The sequence below is a fragment of the Photinus pyralis genome, unplaced genomic scaffold, assembly GCF_008802855.1.
Source record: "Photinus pyralis isolate 1611_PpyrPB1 unplaced genomic scaffold, Ppyr1.3 Ppyr1.4_LG4, whole genome shotgun sequence".
NCBI lineage: Eukaryota > Metazoa > Arthropoda > Insecta > Coleoptera > Lampyridae > Photinus > Photinus pyralis.
In genome coordinates this window covers 35,530,963-35,556,710 of record NW_022170511.1, presented here as the reverse complement: position 1 = coordinate 35,556,710, position 25,748 = coordinate 35,530,963, and the positions used below count along the sequence as shown (strand labels likewise).

The 25,748-nt window shown below is 35.0% G+C and overlaps 1 protein-coding gene across 3 annotated transcripts in view; it reads right to left on the bottom strand.

The window, feature by feature from the left end:
- Nucleotides 1–25,748, bottom strand: part of LOC116168260 (synaptotagmin-10-like) — a 120,784-nt gene that overhangs the window by 41,553 nt on the left and 53,483 nt on the right. For all 3 annotated transcript variants that reach the window (XM_031483980.1, XM_031483978.1, XM_031483979.1), the window contains exon 2: nucleotides 3,066–3,331. In XM_031483980.1, the coding sequence (XP_031339840.1) occupies nucleotides 3,066–3,272 (207 nt within the window). In that variant the 5' untranslated portion in view covers nucleotides 3,273–3,331. The remainder of the gene's footprint in view (nucleotides 1–3,065; nucleotides 3,332–25,748) is intronic.

Below are 25,748 nucleotides of genomic sequence, written 5' to 3'. Positions count from 1 at the left end.
TATAGCAAATACTAAGTCTCCAGAATCTGAACCATTTACCTTCACTCTAATTAACGAGGCAGAGATTGCTCAAATATTGGCCACAATTACAACGTGGTCCGTTGGTGCCGATGAAATAAGCATTTCAATGGTTGCAATTTGCTTACCGTTCCTATTGCCTTACTTACTGCATGTCATAAACTGCTGTTTGGAGAGTAGCTACTTTCCAAATACTTGGAAAAGGGCGCACGTCCTACCTCTTCCGAAATGTAGCAACGTACAGAATTTATCTGACCTTAGGCCTATTAGCATTTTACCTGTATTGTCTAAGTTACTGGAGAGAGCTATGGAAAAGCAGATAAAAGACTATATTTGTAAACGAAATATTCTGCCTAACACGCAGTCTGACTTTAGGGCCGGTTATAGCTGTTCTACTACTCTGTCCAACATAGTCGACGATATTATTACAGCAACCGACAAAGACATGCTCACAATAAATGTGCTTCTCGATTATTCGAAAGCATTTGATATGCTAGACCATGAAATGTTACTTGCAATTCTACATTTTTTCGGATTTGGTAAAGAAGCGCTGGATTTGGTCAGAAGTTTCTTAACAAACAGATCCCAGAGGGTCAAAATCGGAACCCTGTTATCTACGGCAAGAAAAATCTATTCAGGCGTACCACAAGGTTCGATATTAGGTCCGCTTTTTTATATTATTTACACCGCGAATCTTCTCAGTGAAATTCAAAATAGTAAATATCACTCATACGCGGATGATACTCAAGTATACTTACATATCATTTTCTCCACCTGATGTAGACCTAGCGGTACAAACGCTTACTAATGATCTGAACACGTTATTTGAAACATCAAAAAAATACTCTTTGCTAATTAACCCTTTAAAATCAGTAGCACTGTTATTTGGTAAAACCCACCACCGAAGTTCCGTTTTGCAACAGCTAGTTATTAATATTAATAATCAAACAATTCCTGTAAAGGATGAAAACAGAAATTTAGGGTTGGTTATGGATAATGAATTGCGTTTTAAAAAGCACATAACTATATGTATTCAACGAGCATTTAGCAAACTCAAAGTTTTATACAGATATCGGTATAATTTTAATTTTGACACTAGAGTCCGACTAGTAAATGCACTAGTGTTATCACATTTTAATTATGCTGACTGTGTGTATGGATATGGACCTTGTTTGGATGTCGCAGACAGGAATAGAATTCAACGTGTACAAAACGCATGTATACGGTATATTTTTGGCTTGAGAAAGTATGACCACGTTTCCCTCAAACTTAAAGAACTGAATTGGCTTAATATGGCTAACCGTCGGTTGCTACACTTTTTATGTTTCTCACATCGAGTGTTATTCTCACATCGAGTGTTATTAATACAATCACCTCAGTACTTATACAGGGTTACCCGACATTCGTCGCAGCATACGAAAATGCCGTTAGCTGCGTGCAAATATGAATTACAATACGACGTACACTTATATAGTAATGCAGGTTTCGACGCAGCATCGGCCGACACGTTAGAAATTCCATGGAAAAGGGAAGTGATCATGCAGGATGAGCACAAGGAAACATAACGAAAGAAAAAAATACATCCTTCGGTTACATTAAAGAAGAAACGGCCTTCGGTAACACAAAAAAAAAGAACAGAGCAGTCTAAGAAAAGAAATTGCGTCGCATCTGCCGTTATAGTATCTAAGTGTTCAAATAAGTCCCCGCCAGTAGGAATCGTGTAATGCAATCGGTTTTCAAATTCTGCAGTCACAACTCACAGACATGAGTTGGGTATGAGTGATACCCGCAGAACATTCACGGATGGCATCTTCCAAAGCAGCAGTGTTCGGAAACGGTCCACGTGCATAAATGGAATCCAGGTGACCCCAGTAGAAGAAATCGAGAGGGTTCATGCATGTTGAGCGTAAAAATTGTGACAGGAATTATCCGATGAGTAATGACAAGCAGTGACGAATCCTAGTACCATCGCCATAGAACTGTATACGTAGTAACACGTATACAGTTCTATGACCATCGCTAACTCGTTGACCAATGCTGCGTCGAAACCTGCATTACTATATAGGTGTACGCCGTATTGTAATTCATATTTGCACGCAGCTAACGGCGTTTTCGTATGCTGTGGCGAATGTCGGGTAACCCTGTATAATAAAGTGAGATACCGTACGGACGTGCATAATATTAACATTCGGAATAAAGGACTTCTAACTACTCCATTACATAAATATACCTCATTTGAAAAATGCTTCTCCTACTACATAGCGAAACACTACAACGCTCTACCGGACTCTTTCAAAAATGTATCTTTGTTGGCATTCAAAATAAAAACAAAAAAGTGGTTATTTGAGAGTCAATGTATGTGTTAATTAATTAAAATGTGATTACTTGTATTGGTCTTTTTTTTTATATTTTTTTTTATTTATTTATTTTTTTTTTTTATACTTGTACGCTACAGAAGTGAATTTTTTTTTGTCTTTTTAAATTTTATAACTTAGGATTCTCATTCGCCATCATAAATAAATGTATAATATGTGTTGTGGGTAAAGTGTAAGAGCAGATATTTTAATCTGAACTTCGCCCATTCACTGCGGTTCATAAATTCGATTCTTCTTTTCTTTGTACATGTTTATATATTATTTTAGTTGTGTTTTTTTTGAACGGAATGTGAATAAAGGCCATTATTATTATTATTATTATTAATCATTTCTTTCCATTATGGACTCTCTCAGATAGATTTATAATTTGAACGGTGACTATGAAGCCAGACCATATTTGAATCCATACTTATTTTGCGATTCTTTCTTAATGCGACAGCTTGATTCTACATACTGCAGATTATACATTGGTACCATAGGTGCCATAATAGAAAAATTTGGTACAGATATCTGGGTGTAATCGTGGCAAAATGATTGTATCAGGTGTAATACAATAGTCTCAGGCTTCTGTGGAACTAATTCAATTATATACAATTTTATTTTTCTCGAGAAACACAGATTTTATTTCACCCCTTAAAACTCAACGTCACTATTGAAAAAAAAGCGGTTTACCTTTTTAATTGAATCCTTGTGTTCCTGTACGTATTCCTTTTTGAGCGGCTCGGTTTGAAGGTCTGGCAGCGAGTGACTAATACAAATTGAAGTTTGCTTTGCAAGACAATCCTCTCCCTCCGATAAATCTCGACACGTCTTTTCTCTAATCCACTTCCACGTCGCCGTACATTGGTAGCTTACGGCCGCAAGTAATACCAAAGCCATTGCTATAATTATTGCTCCTCCAATTACTTGATATGGAAACACTCTCCACTCCCAATCGTCTGAAAGGAAGGAAATCGATTAGTTTTGGGGCCCGATTACAATTCTTGTTAAACTCAACCTTGCATAAACTTAATCAAGATATTACAATGACGGCAGCGGACATATTCGCATTGTTCGTTTGAGATTTTACGTTTTTAATTAAATGTCAAATCCGTCGTGCGAAAAAAACGTGGCATACGAGAAAACATTTACAGATTAAATGTGGGCGCTTTTCCTTTGTTTTTCTTTTAAAATTACATCATATGTGGGCATATTGGGAAACTATGCGAGAAGATTAAATGCGGGATGTCAGGGACAAGCCGCAATATCAATTTATAAATATCATTCATTCGGAAGACTAAATGCTATTGTGTACCGATAATGATAACCCAAAAGCAGGGCAACTGGGTGACCGAACATTCATATGAGTTAACTTTGCAAAATAAATACACTTTTATTTCATTTAGTTTTAATGTCATGTGAAAGCATGCACATGGGATAGAAAAATATACGTTCATTTTTAATCTTTTAGAATATGTGCTGTGTCAACTACCATCTTTTAAGCTAAAAAGCAAAAAGAAGCTTCTTCCGGTCCTGTACTACTGCATTTTCCATCTAGGAGCAAAACCTTCTAGTACTAAATTAGGTCTCTTAGCAACAACTCTTCGCCATCTGATGGTGTTAATTCGTGCTTATTAAATTGTTATTCAGTATACGTTTTAGATGCTTTTGGGAATTTGCATAACATGTCAGATTTCTGTTAAACAATGGCGATCACGCCAATTCTCTACGATCTAGTGTAACTGGGCACGGTCAACTGGGCTCGGCCGACTGGGCGCTGCCATTTGAAACGCCGCCGGGACAACTATATGACGCGGGGAGAATTAGGCGCGCGGATGACTTGCCACAAAAGGGTCGTAAAGCAAATTGAAGGATAGGCTGAAAATCTATTTTCGTTTTCATATTCCTATTTTATCAATTTCAACAATTTAAAATGTTATTAAGTTTAGGATTAAAATTCTTAGTTTATGCTCCTCTAGGAACCCTTTACGAAAACTTTTATAAAACTCGTTGTCGTTGCCTTATCAAATATTCTGGAATGTGCATGGACATCAAGGAAATTTGTGTGAATATTTTCTCATCAAAATTGATAAAGTTCGCTCCACATTTTGTTAGGGCCTAGGCCTTATTATATTATAATTAGTTACATCGTATTCTGAAATATTAGCTAATTATGTATACTAAATGAGAGTGGGCAGCGGTAGATGTAGGGAATCAGTACATATTACAATGTTCCGGTTAAAATTGAAAGCAGGATCGAAGTGGTCAAGGGCTGCAGAGATGTCATACAGTTCTGCCGTGAGGACCCTGCTGCTTGTCGGAACCTGATACAATTGAGTTGTGCTGTAGTGCACGACGCCTTCAGAGGTTCTGAACCCATCAGTATAATAAATTAAAGCATCCTCCAGTTTGCTCAAAATGAGCTGGAAACGGTTACGTTTGTCGCTCGTTGGGAGTGTCTGATTGAGTATTCTGCATTTGAGTGTGGAAAAGTCGGTACTTTGGATGGACTTTCAGAATATTTGTCAATTCAATTGAAAACTTTGTAGAAAACTATGTGAACGTTGTGCCCTAGTTTTCGTTTCACTCAGAGACAAAATGCCATGGTGTTCGGGTACCGGATGTAGCAGTAACAGCAAAAATTCGCGTTTATTTCGTATACCACGTGCTGGATCAAAAGTGGAACGAACAAACTTGTAGTTAAAACTCATTGACCGCCCCGATCTTCCTTTAAAAGCGAAGATTTGCGAAGTAAATGATGAGAACGTCATATCTTAAGACAACCAAAAAAATCAATTGAATTTTCTAGAAACATTTAGAACTAGAGGAAAGGGAAAATATGCTCATTTATCAAACAATGGACTTATTACAACCATATACTGAAATCATTTCCAAAATTGATGGAGGTGCTGGTTGTCCATAAAATTAGTGATTAACTTCTAGAGTTTATTTAAGTGTTTTGACGTATCAATGCAATAACCTTCACCTAAAGTGTCACTTTTTGTCCCGCCGGGATTAAATTTAGACGAAAATCCCGGAAGGATGAAATTACTAACAAGGCAATTTCAGTGGGTTGTTCCACATTTTGTATGCGGCACTACTTCTTAAACGCATCGTACTGCTGCTCATATAGTTTTTTGGATTTCGGTGGTATCAATTCTTTACCTAGTTTGGCTGCTTTTTATCAATATCAAATACACCTTTGTCACCCACCACCAAAATTATGACACTAGCAATGACAGTTTCCAAATTATTTTTGTTACCATAGCATAGGGATTGTCATACCAACGCAACGTTCCTATATAACTTGTTAGTAGCAACAGTTTTGAAAGAACGCGTTAATCTAACACCATAACATATTAAGTAGTTTACCGGTTTCTGGAATTTTGATGGACTGAAGAGGAACGCACTTTAACATTTGAAAATTCCACAGATGCTCACTATACCATAATTCTTTTTTAGGGGACTACTGCGCATCGTTCCCTTGAAAGAAGGTTGGGAATTGCTTACGTAACTAGTATAGAGTATATATAGAACAGTCGCACATGATTTTCTTAATTTCCACATAGTTATCCGAAAAGATTAACGAACCTTTTAAAAGATGCTGGAGGGTTTCGCTTTAGCACGATTACTTTAAGAATCAAGTCGCATTTTTTCCCGTGGCATGAGGGTAGGATGTGACATGCAATTTTTTCGTTTGTTCTGCAATGGCGTGATAAAAGGGAGGTTGCAGTCTGTCGCTAAATTATTTCAGGATTATAATAAATAAAGTTATATTACAGCTGAATCAATCCTGTACTTGATATATTATGTTTATTTTTCAATCATGCCATATTTAATTTCTGTAATTGTTCTGTAATTGGGATTAATATTATTATTATTATGGTCGGTGTTTCTTGTGAGAACTCAGGTCTAGCCTGGGTAACTAATCGCACGGATTAAAATCAAGTAACGATTAGTGTCTGTGTCTGTGTCTGGTGAAGTTATGTAGGGTTCTAAAAAAAAAATAAAAAAATAAAAAATAAATAAAAATTCACACACTCACATTGGAAATCTAGGGATAGTATGTAATTCATACTTACCAACATAGCTATTGATGGCCACAATAGTCAACGCTATCAGGAAAGAGGAAAACAAAACAAAATAATCATTATAATAATTCCTGTAATTTTATTAAATAGAGTTTATTGTGTAAGTGTTTCTTTGGCTTTGCGTTTGGGTTGAATACGAGTGGGTTGTGATAACGCGGTGTGTTTCTGCGAAGAAGGAGTTATGTGTTTTTTAACTGTGGTAGGGCGTGTAACTTTATTGGGTGGACCTGTCTTTGTGGTGCATGTTGCCTTACTTGTATTTATGGTGTTTCTTTGTTATTATTATTATTATTATTGATAAAGAAAAAGACGCATTGTGGGGAAAAAACCGGTCGAAGTGCAAAAAAGTAGGTGGAGATGCGTCATGAAGAAAGGAAGCTAAGGAATTCTTCGCGCAACCACCGAGTGGGGGAAGCTATGTGTTTCTGATCAGCGCAAAATGTGCATTCGGTTTTAAGATACGGATAATAACCGAAACATCCGATTTTACGACTGCAACCAGATTCGGTTACTCGGCAAAATACCGAATTATGTTCAGTGGCAGTAAAATAATACATGCGTTCACACGAGCGGAGATTCAAGATTTTTTGGAATACCGCAAAATCCAGGGGCAGGTCGGTTCTGTTTTTTAGCGTCGAATTGATAACCGAGACGCGCATGCTTCCTCGCAAGCGTCCGATCGCTCACTCACTCGGCCGTCCGTCCGCTCGCTCACTCACTCGTCTGTCCGTCCGCTCGCTCAATGGCTTCATGTGCATCGATTTAGAAGAGAACGGATGGGCCGATTACGATGAAATTTTGGAGGCGGATTTTTGTCAAGTTTGTCAAATCAGAGTTCGTGAATTGGAAATGTAGGCCAAAAAAATAAAGGAAGCCCCTTTGACATCTTCGTTAGTTATGAACTGAATTGCATGAAATTCAAACTGGGTATAGCTTTAGCGATATAATATGAAATGCCAACAGTTGCGCCTAATCCATTCATCACTCACATTGTCTTTTTAGCGCATCTTTGCAAAATTATTTGTAAAAAAGTGGCTTACTTTGGATGGGTAGCTGGCAGCAAATGAGAGCACTTGTAGAAAGACGAGGAGTATGCGAATATACCTATCGGGGGCGTGTAACTAGTTTATGGTCGGCGCTACATGATGTGTGGTCGGGCGCCATGTCCCAATGTGATTTACGTCGTGGTGATTTCTCATTTTGCAAGGCGCGCGTAGTCGACCGGATTACGATGAAATTTTGGAGGCGGATTTTTGTCAAGTTTGTCAAATCAGAGTTCGTGAATTGGAAATGTAGGCCAAAAAATAAAGGAAGCCCCTTTGACATCTTCGTTAGTTATGAACTGAATTGCATGAAATTCAAACTGGGTATAGCTTTAGCGATATAATATGAAATGCCAACAGTTGCGCCTAATCCATTCATCATTCACATTGTCTTTTTAGCGCATCTTTGCAAAATTATTTGTAAAAAAAGTGGCTTACTTTGGATGGGTAGCTGGCAGCAAATGAGAGCACTTGTAGAAAGACGAGGAGTATGCGAATATACCTATCGGGGGCGTGTAACAAGTTTATGGTCGGCGCTACATGATGTGGGGTCGGGCGCCATGTCCCAATGTGATTTACTAACGTGGTGATTTCTCATTTTGCAAGGCGCGCGTCGTCGACCGGCTAGGCGATCGCTGCGAATTTTGTCACGCGGCTTCTTAAAGCGGCCTCTCTTTCTCGTGTCGCCATAATAAAAGCTAAAGCTTGAGAAGTGGCCCAAAAATTGAGTACTATTTTGCGACAGTTTTTCTTGCGAAATCCACCGAAATAGCGAATTTATGAAGTGAAGTCCCTTCGATCTCACACGAGGATAATTTTTGTCATCTCGGCCATTGATGAATCGAATTGCATAAAATTCAAACTAAGCATAGACACTATACAGTACCATATCAAATGTAATGTCACCCCTTTGGCACTTTTGGTTATATATCGTCAGGGCTTAACTCGTGAATGTTCTAGTGTTAGAGGGATAATAAATAAATAAATATTTAAATGTTTGACGAGGGGATATTGAAGTTTGAGGCCCCAAAGAGAGCTGAGTACTTTAATTTACGAGTCAAGTGTTGCCATTTTACTGACAAGTTTTACATTACATTTTTCTCAAAATCGTCTTTTTTAATATAAAAAAAAATCATAAAAAACTTAATATAAATATTAATGTCAGCTTTGACAGGAGTGTGGTAAAGTGTCAGGAGATAGGAAAAGTAGTCGGGTTAAGTTTTACTGCTACTGTCATGGCAACTAAAATTTTCTGACATAAAATCTTCATGAAAATGGAGGTTTCATGACGATTTCGGAAAAAAACAAATCTTCATTGAAAATATCCTGTATTGGATTCGATTAGGAGGCTTGACTTGAGTTTTCGCTATGAAAATTGTAAATTCCAGATTTTCAATTATTGGGTTTTAAAGAAAGAACTAATTTTTTGTCATTTAAGGGAATTATTGATTTAGTAATAGATAACTGTGGCCGCAGTATACTTTCCGTAGAATTTTGAGGAAATGGAGTGTTTTCTGTAGAATTTTTACCTTGTATCTTGTGTGCACCGCCCATCAATGCGAGAAATGGTTCAAAATTAAATTCTGTGGAAAAAATGCCTACCACAGGAGGCAGTCATTTTGGAGCTAGGTCTGGGACGTTCAATCCGCCTCTCACGTGACAAGAATTCGAGAACTGAAAGTGTGTCCTAAAACGTGTTGTCGTTTCTTGAATGAGCGATTATTGCTTCTATCACACAGTCAAAATTAAATGCTACATTAATGTATAAATCATCGACATTCAATTTGATAAGTACTCGAATAAAATCACATCACATCAATACTGAAATTTCGAATTACATTCATTGATAGATTTTCGAACAAATGGTAATGGGATTGATAAAAAAACCATCAACAATCCGCAATGACAACTTATGTAATATTTATCTTTGAGGTTATCAAAATCGTATCAACAATAATTTATATCGCGTTAGACGTCGACATTTAATATTGAAAACCGTGATTGTCCTGTTAGGTTCCGGTCAAGTTTATATATTACCATTCCTTCGAACATTCGACTGTTTACCAGAATGAACTATTTCGAGTGGCCTAAGTACTAAAATTGCATGGCGTAACTGAAACACAAGGTAATATAATAATTTGATTTTCCCTTGAATTCGCGGTAATGGCGCCTTTATGTTACAATATAGTTAATAATAACAGACAAATGTAAGTACTCAACCTAATGACAAACTTCAGCACGCTGCAAGCGTTTCTAACAAATAGAACTATTCCATACAAAGTATAAACGAAGTTCATGAACAAAGGTACCTATAAAAATGTAAAACGGCCTTGCCACAATGTAACGTAATTCTCCAGTTTTCAACTGACATTTTTAGTTTGTGATAACATGGTCCCGTTTAAATTGTAAACTTTGTACAACTAATTGGGCTATAAACCGTAAAATATTTCGCTTTCAGTTTGTTGCGGTAATTTCAGAGAGAGTTACGTGTAACCTAAAGCTGAATGAAACTTAAGACGCAAATTAATGGGTTGAAAGTGTAACTTTGCCTGGCTGTTGGGGATGCCGTATTTTGAGCTTCAAATATACTACTATTCTTTTACTTAGATGCATCATGAGCAAAAATACACCAAATAATTTCTATACTATGCACTAAATTACGAATTAAAGGACTACGTGGCTCCAGTTAGTGTTGTTAAAAATTTAACTGGATTAAGTGGAAAGTTTTTCAAAATAGATGATGAGAGATGCTAAATGAGAGATTTTAAAGATGCGAAAGGGCATACCTACCGAAAATTTCCCTTCAAAACAATTGCGTCATAAAAATCCCAGTGGCGAGCTCATATGCCATCGGTATGTACGTACTTCCAACCAGAATAAGGACAAAGCAATTTTTCGTTTGGAAATTACCACACCTCGGTTAACTTATGCTATATTTTTGACACATGATTAACATTTTATTTAATCGAATAGTTTCAGCTTTATGATCCAGGCAGGAGCAGCCAGTCACTCGTTTATAAATTACATATTTTATGCGTAAAAGTTTTGTGTAATGGTGTATGAAAAGTGTAAAGGAAAATGCTGAATTTGTTTCCAGTTTCCTCCGCGTGTGCCATTTGCAAATAAAAAAAAACCGATTGTTATGTGAAAATGCTTGCATATTGGGAATGCTTTAATCTGCAATCGAATGAAATATTTTAAACATCAAATAGAAAGGGGTCGATGGAGCTTTGAACCCATATATCCTGTCGATGCGTTTTTAGACCGGGAATAATTTAATATAAATCGACAAATTTCCACTACCGTCGCAGCTTATGAATGGAAATTATAGGAAGAACATTTCCCAGAGAACGCTAACGCCATAGTCATTTCACTTTTTTTCTTTCAGTCTTTCAAACAAAATTGCATACTTCATACATTTTTAACCTGGTAATTTCTACAATAACCTAATGGCAACTTCGCGTAATGGCACATTTTACAGTAAGTTCTCACAACGTCGAAGGTATGATTTCTCTTGTGCCTTCCAGCGCATTAGTTAACATGAGAAAGGTTTTTGTCGTGATCAAATTCCCGCGGCTCCCATTTTGTCTTTTCTTTACTGCCTTCGAGGTTCAGATGTCATTTCCCTCCATACTCTTAATATAGATATTGCGAAACGTAAAATGACAGATTGACATTCCCAAAACTTTTTCATTTGAAGACGTTCATAATCTTTGTTAATTACAAAAATGTTTATCATCAAATACGTATATGTTTTATTATTGGAAAAGAAACGCATGTATTGATTGTATTATTTGTTGTGAACTGACATTAATAATTGACAATGAATTTAGTATATTGTAGCTGAAGTATCCTTTCTAGTGTTAGGCAAAGTACCTACAGAAGGATGTCCAAAAATTACAACAGAGAAGTAGTGAAAATGGCTAGGAAAATGGCGTCCTTCAGTGCGTCCACCGATTTCGCTCAATGTTATAACGGGCGATCAAAAAAGGATTGACGTCGAGTCGCCTCTGGAAGTTCAAGTTAAATATGATTACCTATGTAAACAAAAATTCCAAAGGTGACTCGACAGCCACTCGTTTTTGATCGCATAGTATATGGGTCTCTTACGTAGTTTGGCCACTGCTATATTTATACCTCATCCGAGGTGGAAGGTTCAAAATCAAATTATTACGCTTCATTTCCAATGTTATATGACCTATAACTATTACAGTATTTAACATGGTACAATGGTACTCACTTATAATGCAACATCAGGTACGTAAAAAATTAAGTACAAAAAAGGACCAAAATTAACATTTTTACAAATAAATGCGAAGGTGAAACTCTTTCGTTTGAGATGTGCGCCCCCAAAAGTTCCTACAATATTTGCATTTCCTTTTTAACTTTTGGTTTGTACCACAAGTATTGTAACGGTTTATTCATGGTAAGTATATTTTGTTGAATGATCCTCGTAACAGTTGTAACCTTCGAATTTTAAATAGGTACGCAACTTTTAGCGCCAAATTTTTACGGCTCTGCGATTTGTCGTTATCGATGGTTAGCATTCATTTTGCGCTTTCGATTGCAAGCTGTGATAAGTGCACTTGATTTTTAATTAAACAGCATATCGTCACCCAATTCGGTTAATTGGGATTCCTTAAATTTTTATTACGATTTTTCATCGACGATTGTTGCACATTCGTCTATAATTAGCCCTCTTAGTTAAAGAGAGACCTTTGATTTTTCTTTTCGGGTTTCAGTTGTAATTTTGGATTCCAGTTTTAATTTCGGGTTACAAAATCTCGTTTGAATCGTAATTCTTAGTGTAAAGGACCATTTCCGATACGTTTTATATACGAATTTGAGATAACCTCGGCTCAAATTTACCATTTACTGTCTTGACTTAAATCAAAAGTTTTTACTATTAAATTGTCCCAGTAGATCCATTTCTCATCTCCAGTGACGATGTAATGCAGAAATACCTTTCTTTGTTGTCTGTGAAGAAGGATTTCACGAGTGGATCTTCATCGTTCCTCGCCACTTTCGTTCAATTTGTATGGAACCAATTTTCCAAGCTTACGGATCTTCCCCATAGAATGAAGACGATTGTAAATTGTTGGTTGCGTACTATTTAACCCTCTTACGGGCTAAAACTCCGTTTTTGTGGAATCTTCATCAAGTAATGCCTACAATTTGGCTTGTCTTCAAACTTTTTCGGTGCTCCCTCACGTTCTTTGTCTGCAACATCAGAATTTCCTTTTTTGAACCGAGGAAACCAATCGTAGCACCACTTATGAGAATCGCCGTAGGCCTCTACAAGAATTCGGTAACATCGTATGTCCTCACAGCGACTATAGTGACCATATCATTTTGTCGGACATATTTTCCATTTTCCAGGAAATTTGACCGAGGCGTATTTTCACACGATTAGGGCGTTGTGCGCGGGCGCACCATCCTGTTGAAACCACCAGAGTTTTCAACGTTTGTTTCTTTTTGTACCCTACATAATTGTATTTGTAATAAAAAATGTTACTCAGTACAGAAGTATGTACTTTTTTGCGGGCGATATAATTAAATGAAATTGATGATTTCTCCGAAACGAAACGTTTTATTGAAAATCTCTCAACGGTATCTTCTAGGGCGCGAATAGTGGCAATGATAAAGTGATTTTATTTTTTTGTATCTGTTCAACATCAGCGGCTTTTCTCGCATATCTCCGGAAGTAATCGGAATTTTCCGGGTTTCTTTACAGCATGATTACGTTAATTGCGCAACTTTTCTCTAATTTAACCATGTTACCGTCGTCATATCTTCTATGGTTTCCGAAAGCCCCATGATAGACATCCTTCTCTTGGACACAGTGTATATTAGATACATATAATTTCGAAGGTATCACCTTTCAATGAGTTATGAAGGTAATAGAGCAACAATGTAGAGTCGGTATCAATACGAGGATACGCAGTAAAAAGATGCGGTGCAACCTAAAACAATGTCACAACTGAAAAGTTCCCATCGCATTGGTATTCAAGGTAAAATTCTTGCGTGCTATGTAGAATTGAGAGTAATCGAAATAAAGACGATGCAGACGTATCTTTTGTTCGTTGAAGCTGTGCAAACAGCATAATCATATTTTACACTGGCATCGAGCCGTCCTTATTCGTTATTTATCTGCCTCCTATGCATTATTAACGTTTCATTTGGAAATAGAGTCAACCATTTCCCACCCCGACAATAAAATAGAGTACTTATCGGTATCGCTTCGATTCCAATACACCTTGTGGTTCCCATGGGAGGACGTGATAGGACGAGTCGTTTAGGTTCAATCTTACAAAATGAATCTTACTGCAAAAATGAGATGAATTTTAGTTAGGTGTCCTTTTAAAAATCCCCAACGCCTTGTTTTGCAACTTTTGTCTAAGATTCTAAATACTTTTACGTTTTAAAATGGCATCGCATTGTCATATTGCTAGAAAAGTTATCTTTTATTTATTTATTTTTTTAATTTATTATGAAAGAGGATTGCGCTTATGATGAGAAAAATATAATTTGGATTATTGCATGTATGGAACGTTGTTTTTATTTGTTCTGTAAATGGTTGAACTATTCTGTGCACACACCAAATGTTGAGTATAATACATTTTATATAACTTTTCGAATAGAAACTGTATTCTTCCAAAGCGTTTTTAAGCAACATTTCGCATGCGGTATAGGGAAAGTATAGAGCTCGAAATTATTTCTGCCCAAAGCATAACTGATTTAATATTCGCAATGGTAAAACAGTAAAAGATCGTTGGATATATGGAAGTTGGATAAAAGCTTATTTGTAACTAGCAAAAAATGCATTTATGTATAGAATTTCTTGGTAGTCTCAAAAGCACCAATTCCGAAGCAACAGTTATTTAATATACAAGGAAACAAGTTGTAAATCAGCATATGCATGATTAAAGCGCATTTTTGGTAATGCAGGTCAGTATTTTATTAGCGAAGTTTAAAATTATCGATCTCACGAGTAATTTTGGCTGCGTTAAATAATTAATTTTATTTAATTTCAATTGAGGGTACGTCTTCATTTTGTAAAACAAATCACAAAGTAAATAATAAGTTTTTATACTGGTAGCGCTATCTAACGGTAAAATTATAGCACCTCCGAAACCCATATCGAAATTATTTTCTTCAATTATCGATCTCACAAGTAATCTAACTCAAAATAGACTAGTGCCTGCACATCTACACTATAGCAGAAAGCTTTTAGTGAAAATTTGAATTCTCTAGCTATTGTAGTTGTGGAGATCTCACGCGGACAGCCGGCCTGACAGCCATAACGAATATAATAGCGTATTTTTTTCAAAAATGCGCTAAAAATGTATTAGATCTTAGCCCGAGGTTGTGTTGGCAAAAAAACCGGGAGCGAAAGGCTGATATTGTCCCTTGTATAATACACTATTCTTTTTTTGTGACGGGAATAACGATACATTAAAGTCCGAAAATTATCGATTTGAAATTTGAAGTTTTAAACTACATAGTAGGGCAGAAGATTTACGAGCAAGCAAATAATAAATTTTGACTGTAAAATAAAAAAAAAATTATAGCCCTTTCACCTACTAGATACTGGAGCAACGATTTCGACAATTTTTAGAGATGCAATAGGAAAGGATTAATTAAATTAATAATATTAATTAAAATATTAATAAAAAAATTAGTTTTATAATAAAAAGTTTGTGATACGCGGAATAGGAGGTTCATTTGAGACGCGTTGATACGTTAATCTGCGACTAGAAGTAGAAACATATGATTTTACTTAATTGACAAATTTACCAACGAATTTCATGGTATTTTAGGGTTAGATTTTATGAAAAAATTTAAAGCAGCTATTGATTACGGAAAATTCACGACTTCTTTGCAGCAAAGTCCAGAAAAAACAGCTATAATTCCCTTATTTTAGAAGATGAAATTGCAGAAGGCATATTTACTGCTGGAGTCTGGGAGTCATTGTTAAACCAAAACAAAATTTGATGCCGGATGAGAATATTAAATACTAACATAAGGAATATAATTAGAAATTTTAGCCAAGAGGTTCAAAAATTTAAGACAATTTAAAGTTTACGATTTAGAAAATAACGGCGGATGGGAATAGGTAGAGTTGATACGGTATCAGATTTAGTCGAAGTACGTAGTTTAAATCAGGAAGGATTCAATTCAAAACATTTGTGCCAAATTCGCGGACAGATTTCTCTTAGAAAACCATAAAGTAACGGTTACGAACATAGGATAAGAAAGTATTAAATTAAAACAAATTGTGAAACCAGTTTACGTAAAGCCTTTTTGGGGACCACATGCTCAAAAATCGGACTTAAATTTTCAAATTAAAAAAATATTTAAAGATGGTATAATTGAGGAGGCACGGCCCAGCTTGTGCCTTCATCTATTCTCATAATTCGAGTAATAACAGGATAGTAACTGAATAAAAATATTGAGTATGACAAATTTTCAGTGTATCCAATATAATCGAAATTTTTGATTGAGGAAATGCTGTTTCTGTTTCTGTCGCAAGGATATTATCAAGTAGAATTTGACGAATCTTAGTAGAAAATGTACCGCTTTTACAATGGCCCAAGCTCAGTTTCAAATGACTGGACTGCCGATGGGATTAAAGACAAGTCCGAGTGCTTTTTCAAGAATAATGACAATAGCTTTAGCAGGTTTCAATTATGAGTCATGTCATGTCATGAGTCATGTTTTATTTACTTATATGATTTTATCGTATTTGAATAATTGTAGCCAATAAAAACAAAGTTTATTTTGCATCGTTAACCAACGAAACCGTACACTTTTTCCTATTGCTATTTCTTAATTATCTAAGACAGTGAACTAATGATATTGATCGTATAAACCCATCATTAATGCTTTTAGGTAGCTGTTAATCATTAAATAACTTTGTGTAATTTCTAACTATTAAGAAATATACATACATATATAGCTGTTAAATATAGTCTGTAGTAGGAAAAAGAAACATTTCTTTTCTTTTCAGGTGTAAAGGTAGTAGGTACCAATGACCACCCTCTATAGACAATTGATTAGAAGTAGGTTAGCATGTGACCAACTTTTATATGATTAGCAATTAGTAATGTCCACAAATATAATAATAATAATAATAATGATAACGTTTTGTAATGCACGGTAGTCGAAAGGAATACAAAAGAGAAGAATCCTTCCCATGTTTAAGCATTTAGCCAGAATTGACTAAATCCTTATATTCTTATAATGCAGTGCTTCCACCACAACCAGTTACACTTGGAAGGAAGATTAATTAAATAAATGTTAGAAATTGCTAAAATTTAAAGAAGCTTTGAGAAGCTTAGACGGAATTCTGTAACCGCAAAACTAATCGTAAGGTAAAATTTCTTTTAAGACTTAAAACGAAAAGAGAGGTCGTCATTACATTACCTTCTTAGAGTCGTTTAATTTTTTTGCCAATTAAAGCAACTAATTTTTTCAATGCAATGACAAAATAGCATACCTATAGATACACACGTAAAAAGCCAATGCAAATATACTTTTGTTTTTCAACTGATTATGGTTTTCTGGGTCACAATACACCAAAATCTAACACAAATAATAGTTTGTGACCTGTCAATACTCGACTAGAAGTTACACACGTATCGGCAAACTATACGTCTATTGTCATTTCAGTAACAGTGTACAAAGTTTCGATATAGTTACTTCATACCACTATAATCGAAACTTTTAAATGTGTATTTAATTACGTCTGATCGTGTTTTCCCTACCTTACCAGTTTAAATTACTTACAAAATGCAAATGCTAAAACAACTTTAAAAGCTTCGGCAATGAAAATTAAATAAGGCATAAGAATTAATGTATTATGTATTTGCATAATGTCAAATTTTCAATAAAATTACCTCGTTTTTAAAGCACGAATATGTTGAACCTCCCCAGTCTGTGTCAGAAAAATGCCCCAATAAAGAGCTACGTATGTTCTGGATAAATTACGAGCTATACTCAACCTTCATTTACTTCAATTTTACAATTCCATTGGGATGTGGATTTCTCAATCTAATACAAAACGTTCCTGTCGTACCAATAAAGCAATCTGGCATAAGTAAAGACGATGTACATGAACATTATTCTTTCATAGAAATGAAAAAGGTACACAAAATCAATATTTCTAGGAGTATTAAGGGGAAAACGTTCTCTTGCGGGGTAGGCAGTTGGTGCGACTTAAACACATGTCAACTTTTAATGCAAAAAAGGTAAACGTTTTATGCCAAACTGCATTAATGTTAAAGCGTATGGAACGAACATTTATTAGGAAACAAAAATTTGGCATTAAAAACACAAAGTGGACCTACTAAACCAATGAACATTTCCAACGAGAACGGATTAAGCAAAAATTTATATGCAAAGCCGTGTTGTATATCAATTTAGTCTAAATTGGGAATAAACTTAACGCAAAGAGAATTTTTGAAGGATTATGTCTCGAGCTTCATTAGAACTAAATAAGTTTAAAGCTCTCTAATTTAATATATCGGAATGAATTAAAACAGTACTGAGCGGTTAAATCAAGCAGACGTTTATTTTTCGACAATTTAATAAAGGAAGAGGTGACGGTCAGCATTAATTTGTTCTGTGCAAAAAAACAGTTCTAGAAGACGGATTTAGTTAGAAAAAGGTGTCGGCAAAGATTTTTCGGAGGGTGGTTACAATAAGAACTAAATCCAATTCAGCTTTCGTAGAGTGAAATGAAATCCAATTTTAATCTCACAGACAAACATTGTGAGTTGTGCGTTCGTTTTGTTTCTTATCCCTTAATAAATCCACTTGCAATTTTTTGTAAATTTTAATGGACGTCTACTCGAAAGCGATTTGCAATACAGCTTGACATGAAAACCTTCCAATGATGTGCTAAAAAACAACCCTGAGTAACATCATGTCAAAATTAAAAAGAATTACAATGAGTGATGATGTAATTTGTGTTAACTTGACTGGAGGGATTAGTTATCTCCTTTGCTTGGTTCTCTTGTATTCACGATCTTTAAATTTTATTAACTATTGATTCATAGAGTTTTTTTAATTTTTTGAACTGCATTATGTTACTGCAACTGTTAGTGTGACCAAATATGAGCCTTCAAATGTTGGTTCTGTAAAATGCAGAACAAACCGAATACCGAATAAAAACTAAATATTCGTGAATTGGGATATCCAATGAAAAGAATGATCATTGTGCACTTTAAAAAGATATATTCTGCCTTGAACGTTTTTCTTTACGTTCTATAAGGTAAAGTAATTTTTGTTTTGTTCTCATAAAATCCCTAAAATGATTTCTTTTGTGTACACACGTTCTTATACAGCACCAACTTGTAATCCCTTTTTAGTTTCCTGGCATTTAAATTTTCGAAAAGGACTTTTTCATTGTGCTATTGTAGCAAAACGGTTTCTATTGTGGGAGGATTAAAAAAATACCCCTTGAAAACGATTTTGTTAAACAGTACGTCTAATTACGTTGCATTGAATTCGATGTTAAATACCTACCTATTCAAAATATAAATATAAATCTGCTCGAAAATTTCGCACTGAAACTGAGTGAAGAAAGGCTTTACTCAATGCCGGAACAAGACCACCGGCTACAGACAAAGAACTGGCCCTGTTAGTGTTCTCGACATTTCATTTGTTCGGTAATTATTTAAATTTATACTCAGTTAAAACACTTCTGCTAAATAGTTACAGTTCCGTTATACTTTTGTTTTACTCTTATTAATTACTAATGCTCAACAAAAGTTCGCTATATTTTAATGTTTAGTCTAAACTTTTTCTTACGATCCCGGATATATATCATCATTGTAGTCAGGACTGGACATGTATTTCAAATACAGTATTTGAAATATATTTGTATTTTGTATTTTGTCTAATAAATGGTTTTGATAAAGTATTTTGTATTTTGTATTTAAAATACAAATTATTTCAAATACTCAAATACGAATAAAGAATTAGAGCAAGCATCATGTTTTAGCGATAAAGACAAATCGCCAGCTTCTCTGGGTATTGTACATCAGCTGCCGTCGAACGTGTGTTTCCTTATGCAAGTACATTTCTAACAATCTGTATTGAACAAACAATGTAAATTTTTTTACAGGATTTATCAATTCTCCAACACGTGAGTCTCTTAGCGATAGTTCATTAAAAAAAAACTGTTTTTTAAAGACAATCATATAACATTATATCATTAATTTAACATTTTAAAACGGATTTTCAACTACCCTCATATATGTAGGTACAATATATATTTTTTATGTCAAATATTGCATTTTTATTTTAAATATAAAAGCTACACGTATTTTGTATTTTCATCGAAAGTATAAAAAGTATTTTGTATCTTGTATTTCAAATACCTTGCTTTCCCAGCCCTGGTTGTAATGTATGTAATTGTACAGCTTTTCCAGCCTAGACTTTATTCGGCGGTTACAATTGAAACCATTTTGTAAGGTGAAAAGAAATAGCACCGTGGATATTAACTATTTCTGTGTTGTCATATTACTTGCATTTACTCTGGGTTTTTTAAATTTCATTTTAAAATGGGAATAATTTAATTATCTCATTTCTGGAAGACAAAGTCAAGGTAAACCTTCAAAAGAAAGTGAGCATTATCTTCAAAGAAAGAATAATTGAAACGCGGTTCGTATCGTTTCTTTTGGCTTCGTTTTGTTTATATAAAAGCTTAACTGAACAAAGTACAAATTTGCGGGTTCCAGCCCCAGAAATTGGAGCTCAGGACGATTTTTCATTAAAATAACATTTTTGCTTAAACAAACTTTAAAGTATCTTTGCTACTTAGCAAAGCTAGTGGTTTCATTTAGCTGAATTTTCTTACTCCAAAACTGCATTAGGCACACGTGCAGTCTCTCAATACGTAAAAATAATGTAGAAATGTAAAGTGGAATAAATTTCAATGTCAAAAATCCCGCTTGTGTTGTACTGAGGCAAATGCTGCTTATAAAGCCCTTAAACAACTTGGTAGGCATTAGTAGTTGAGTTGGTTACGAGAACCTTTATAATATTCATTCTCGTGTGCCGAAACTTTAAAGTACATTTGTATGTCAACAAATTGGCTACAAACTTCGTCGCTTCTGATATTATCGCTCTGCTCATTTGGGCGGTAATGTGAATAAAGTTAACCTTAATGTCAGAGAACCAATTAATTTTATTGCAAAGGGGAAACTTATGGCTAAATAAAATAAAACAAGCATTTATTTGACAATAAAATATCCGCTCCAAAGAAATGTAACAGAGTTCGTATCCTCCCGGTTTGAAACAATGTTATTGTGCTCTCGCTGAATAACATTTATTTTAGCTAAACTAATAATTAACAGTTTATCAAAACTCTGCCAGCGTATACCCTTCACTTTGGTGTGCATGAAAATAAGGACGAAAGTGTTTGGCTACACGTCTCTAAAAACCGCGTGCATTATATATTGTAAATAAATGAACGCAAAGAATTTATAATAAATGGTTTAAAGTTGTGCCTCAGAGTTACACAAAAACCACCATTGTAACGTTTGGAGTGTGTAACATTTTGAAGCTTTTTAGCAGTGAAAAATTTATGTCGTAATTGTAATAACTTTAAGATAATAAGAACGTCTATATTACTTGTTATAACAAAATTTTTCAGCACCATTCCAGGATGCGAGCTTTGATGACACCTTATCAGCATAAATTTCGTAAATGGCTGCACTTTATACAATGATTTCCAACGGCATTGTTACGCGAATATATATTTTTTAATTTCCTTCCCAACATTTCCCGTTTTATTAATATGACTTTCTATTAAAATGGTTGTTGAATGGGTTCAATACTCTGGTAGATTTACAACATTTTAGTTAGAGTGGCTGAATATTTTAAACGGTGCACCATTAGTTCAACACTAACAGTGCACGAAAAATGATTTTACACGATAGGTAAATCTGCGTCACATTTCAAACTTTAACTTAGTTCATTTGTCCCTAGTTGGTATTGAGATGAATTAACTCCAATATTAGGTTTGCGATTGCATGAAACTAGAGTGATTCGCCCACATTTTTAATCATATAATCCCCAAAGTTTATTCTCCGGACATTTCACATGATTGTACAAATTTTTATACAGTTAATCAATGTTTTCCGTTCACTTTTGCGTCACAACTGAAAGTTGGTAAAGGGGAAACAAGGATGTGATCTTTTAGCAACGTTTAAACACGCAATGAAACATGAACAATTCAATGTATAAATGCATTAGCAATTTTTAATGCACGTATCGAACATAGCTGTCTTACTCTAATTTGTTCTGTATGCGGCATTAATCTGTGCGTAGATTGTTGAACTTAGAAATTATGTCCTCCTTTAATTACCGTCAATTTGTAACGAAGCACCCATTTTGGGACAGGAATTATTTTAGAATGATTGATTGATAGACGCTATCAGCTTTAATGAACACCCGGTACTTCGACGAACTCAAACGGACGCTTCCTTATGAAAAATTGTAGTTCCGGTCTAATATTGTATAATTTAAGCTTCCTTAATTAATGATGGCGGATTTTAGTTGCACGATGGTAGTTTAAAACTAGGATAGAAACCGGCAGGGTCACCCGCTTACACGTAGATAAACCTCGATATCACTTGTCATTTAAAATTTTTAAGAGAATAACCCTGGAGGACAGAGGGTGAAAGGTAGTGAAGTACTTTATGGTTAAAAAGTTGTCCCCCTTGACAAATCTTTTGACGTGTTTCGGCGTTTTTCCTTTAATCAGTGGTTTTCGATTAATCCGTGGTGGGAAATTTTCAAATGAACACCCTGTATGTAGTCGCCCAGTAAAAAACCGAAACGGAACCAAAGCAAATGCTACGACGGCGCACACTGTAAGCCAATAGAAAGCCTGCATTCTCGTGGTCTTAGCTGCTTTAAACGAAACCAACTCAATAGTCGAGTTTGGTGGATATTGCGGTCAGCCCACCGGTTCTAAATTCGATCGTTTTATCGCTCGCTTGTTGCTACACCCAATTCTCCTTCGTACTTTTCGTATGAAGGCGTTACATATGTAAATGTTTCTTTACTTAAATGAAATTCGAAAAATTCGTAACTGCACATCGAGCTACCGTTACAGATGCCATTAATGGGAGACCCCATAGGTATGCTATTGTTAGTAGGATTTATTTTTAAATTTGATAAAATTAACTTATTCAAAAGACTCCAGATCGTCTACACAAATTCACCTTAAGCGCAAGGGCAGATAAAGTGAAACGGATGATTGTGAATTCTAACAATATCTGTCATTCTTATTTCAAATAGGACGTGGAGTACGATATAAAATGAAGTTCAGAACATATGACTGTTGCTATGGAAACGACCGCGACGGCACAACTTTTTGACGTCTAAATTAAATTCAGAATTGTCAGAAGCATTACAATGTTTTTATTTATATGGATTCTGCTATAAAATAAAGTTTTGTATATTATACACGACGAGAAAGGGAAACTAAACACCGCGCGAAAGTTAATTCACTCAATGGTTAAAATAGCCCTTTATTGTCATACATAATAAATAACTATTAGCTAATAATGTAAAATAACCGTTTTTCATATATGTTGACATTGAGAAATTTCCGAAGACTAGTTTATTATTAAAAAATGTTTATTTAAATGCCTTAGCTAGATTATTCTTGAAAATAACGGTTTCTGCTAATACACGCCTACTTTTTAGCGCATCAAGATATTTGGATCGTTCCTTTTGCATTCGGTAGCTTATAACTCTGGCACCTCAAGCAAGAAAAGTCTTGATTATTAACGTGCACCTGCGCAGGCTGCGCAATTGCAGCATCTTCTAGTAAAAGCAAACATATCGCATATTTCATACATCAGGTGTGCTTATTTATAATTTATGTCAGAACTTATTTTCCTTTGTACACATAAATATTCCGTTATAATATGACCTTTCGAGAAGTACTGATTCATTAATGGAAAATGCGCTAAAGTTAATTCCTTATGGCGGAAACCTTTTTCTCATTTAATCCCTTTACCTTCACTGATCTGTACTCAATTTCGTTTTTACTACGCTACTTCAATCCTAGTACACATTATACAACTTGGAAATTTTAGAATATGCCACTTGAATTCTTTTTACAAACAATTAAACGAAATCGTTTATAAGCAGAATTTGAATATGACATTATTTTATAAAAAATGTGTTTAATTTAATGATGAAATGACTTATTAACGAGCGACCCAGAGCTTGTTCATGATTTCGGACTTTCTGTCCGTGCGTCCGTCTGGATACATGATAACTCGCGAACGGTTTCGTATTTTCCAGTTCTGTTCCCAGTAACAGATAAAGGAACTAACTGATAAAATTTTGGTTATTTGGACTTTGTGTCCGTCCGTCTGTGTTGGTCGCTCGTTGTCTATATTGACCTGAACAGTTTATTTTTGCTTTATGATGTTCAACTTCATATATTTAATGCCTATTTAGCATTTTTAATTAATAATAATTTCTTGCTCATTTCTCACTCGAAAATGGTGAAAATTATAGGCACTTTTGTCAAAACCATGTGACCATTTCATTTTAATCATAGAGAAATCAAACGATAAAGTTTCACGATTAGCAGACAAAAATTGAATTTTCAAAAAAGTGTCCTTAGTCTTCTCTAATCCAACCACTTGTATTACTTTATTGTAAATTAAATTATTTGGGTGATACAAAATTGAGCCACAAGGGTTTTTATTTAGACATTCGCCCGTAAAATTTGTAACTTTGCCTCAATTCAGTATAATAACCAGTGAGGCACAAGAAAGGGGCACGCTGAACAAAGTGGAAATTGTACGAGTAATAAAATGATAGCTACCTACATGTAAAAATTGCGATTGTAACAAAAGGATGTAGTTGTACAATATTCTAGAAAAATGTATAGGTGAAGTAGTTAATTTAGAGTAACTAGTCGTACACACTCAAGAGTTTGGGAGTTTGGAATACGCGCAATTTTATCGCACGACAAAAAATCAAAGAGCACCACTGTCACAAAGTTTGTTTCTTTTAATATTTTGATCATAAAAAGGCATGAACATTTGCGAGTTTGCCAATGCTTGTTTTAATATTCGGTGCAGGACAATAAATTCTATAAATTTGCAATGTTGGCATAAATATATTCGTAACGCATGATACAACTCTGCATGAAAATTGTGTCGGAAATTCGGTTAAAGGGCCATTTTAAAGACATGGTTAACAATAACCCCTAGGGCCGGTTATTTTTTATTTGACTTGCAGAAAATTTAAACAATCAATATCTGGAATAAAAAGAAGACCTTATCCGCGGATCTCTCTCCTTTACAAAACGTTGAATTGCGTCGCCGTCCCTACAAAATAAATAGTTTGCATTTGTAAAACCCTTTTCATCGCGTTTACAATTCGAGAAGTGTAGGTTATCCGGGATAGCATACGACCAGGAAGTTTTCTTGTTAAACACCGCCCTTGAACTTTTAACCCTCATTCAATATTTATACATTTACAAATTATTTTTGCTTATGAGCTTCCAATAATGGAGGTGAAATTAACTCGCATTTTTTGTTATATTATTACGCAGAGAGAAGAGCCGGGAAAACGGAAAATCAATTTCAGGCGTGACCTTCAAACACGATTCCAACTGTTGCTCCGAAACTCTACAAGTACAATAAACGCAACAGGTTTATGCAGACTTATTTATTTTCTGGTTGACGGGGATGCAATTGCATTAGGTACTAATATAAAAACGATATGAACACGATCGATACAGTTTGTAATTCTAAATGTGATATTTGCATTTATTGTGTGTACGGTTTCTGGGGACTTTAAGGAATTTAATAAAAGAAAAAGTGCCTACTTCTCAACTTCCAAGAATATTTTTATTACGTTTTAATACTTGAAATTTCGCAACAAGAATACTCTGGCCCGGATTGCTAGGTTATTACAGCATATACTAAGAAGCTGTCTTTTTTCAAATCATTACGTTGTATATTTTCTTGTAAATTGAACAAAATCGTCTCCTTCGTAGACTTGTAATTGGTCCTTTACTGAAAATAATAGACTGGAGTGCCAACTAAGGGCGGGGCCGATCCCCGATAATTATCATATGTTTGATTAGTTAAAACTATTGAAAATTTGACGCTCTACAAACAAGAATAGGGAAGCTTTTTCCGTAGGACGCAAAGAAAACAACATATTAAACAAGTTGTAAATCACCATACGCA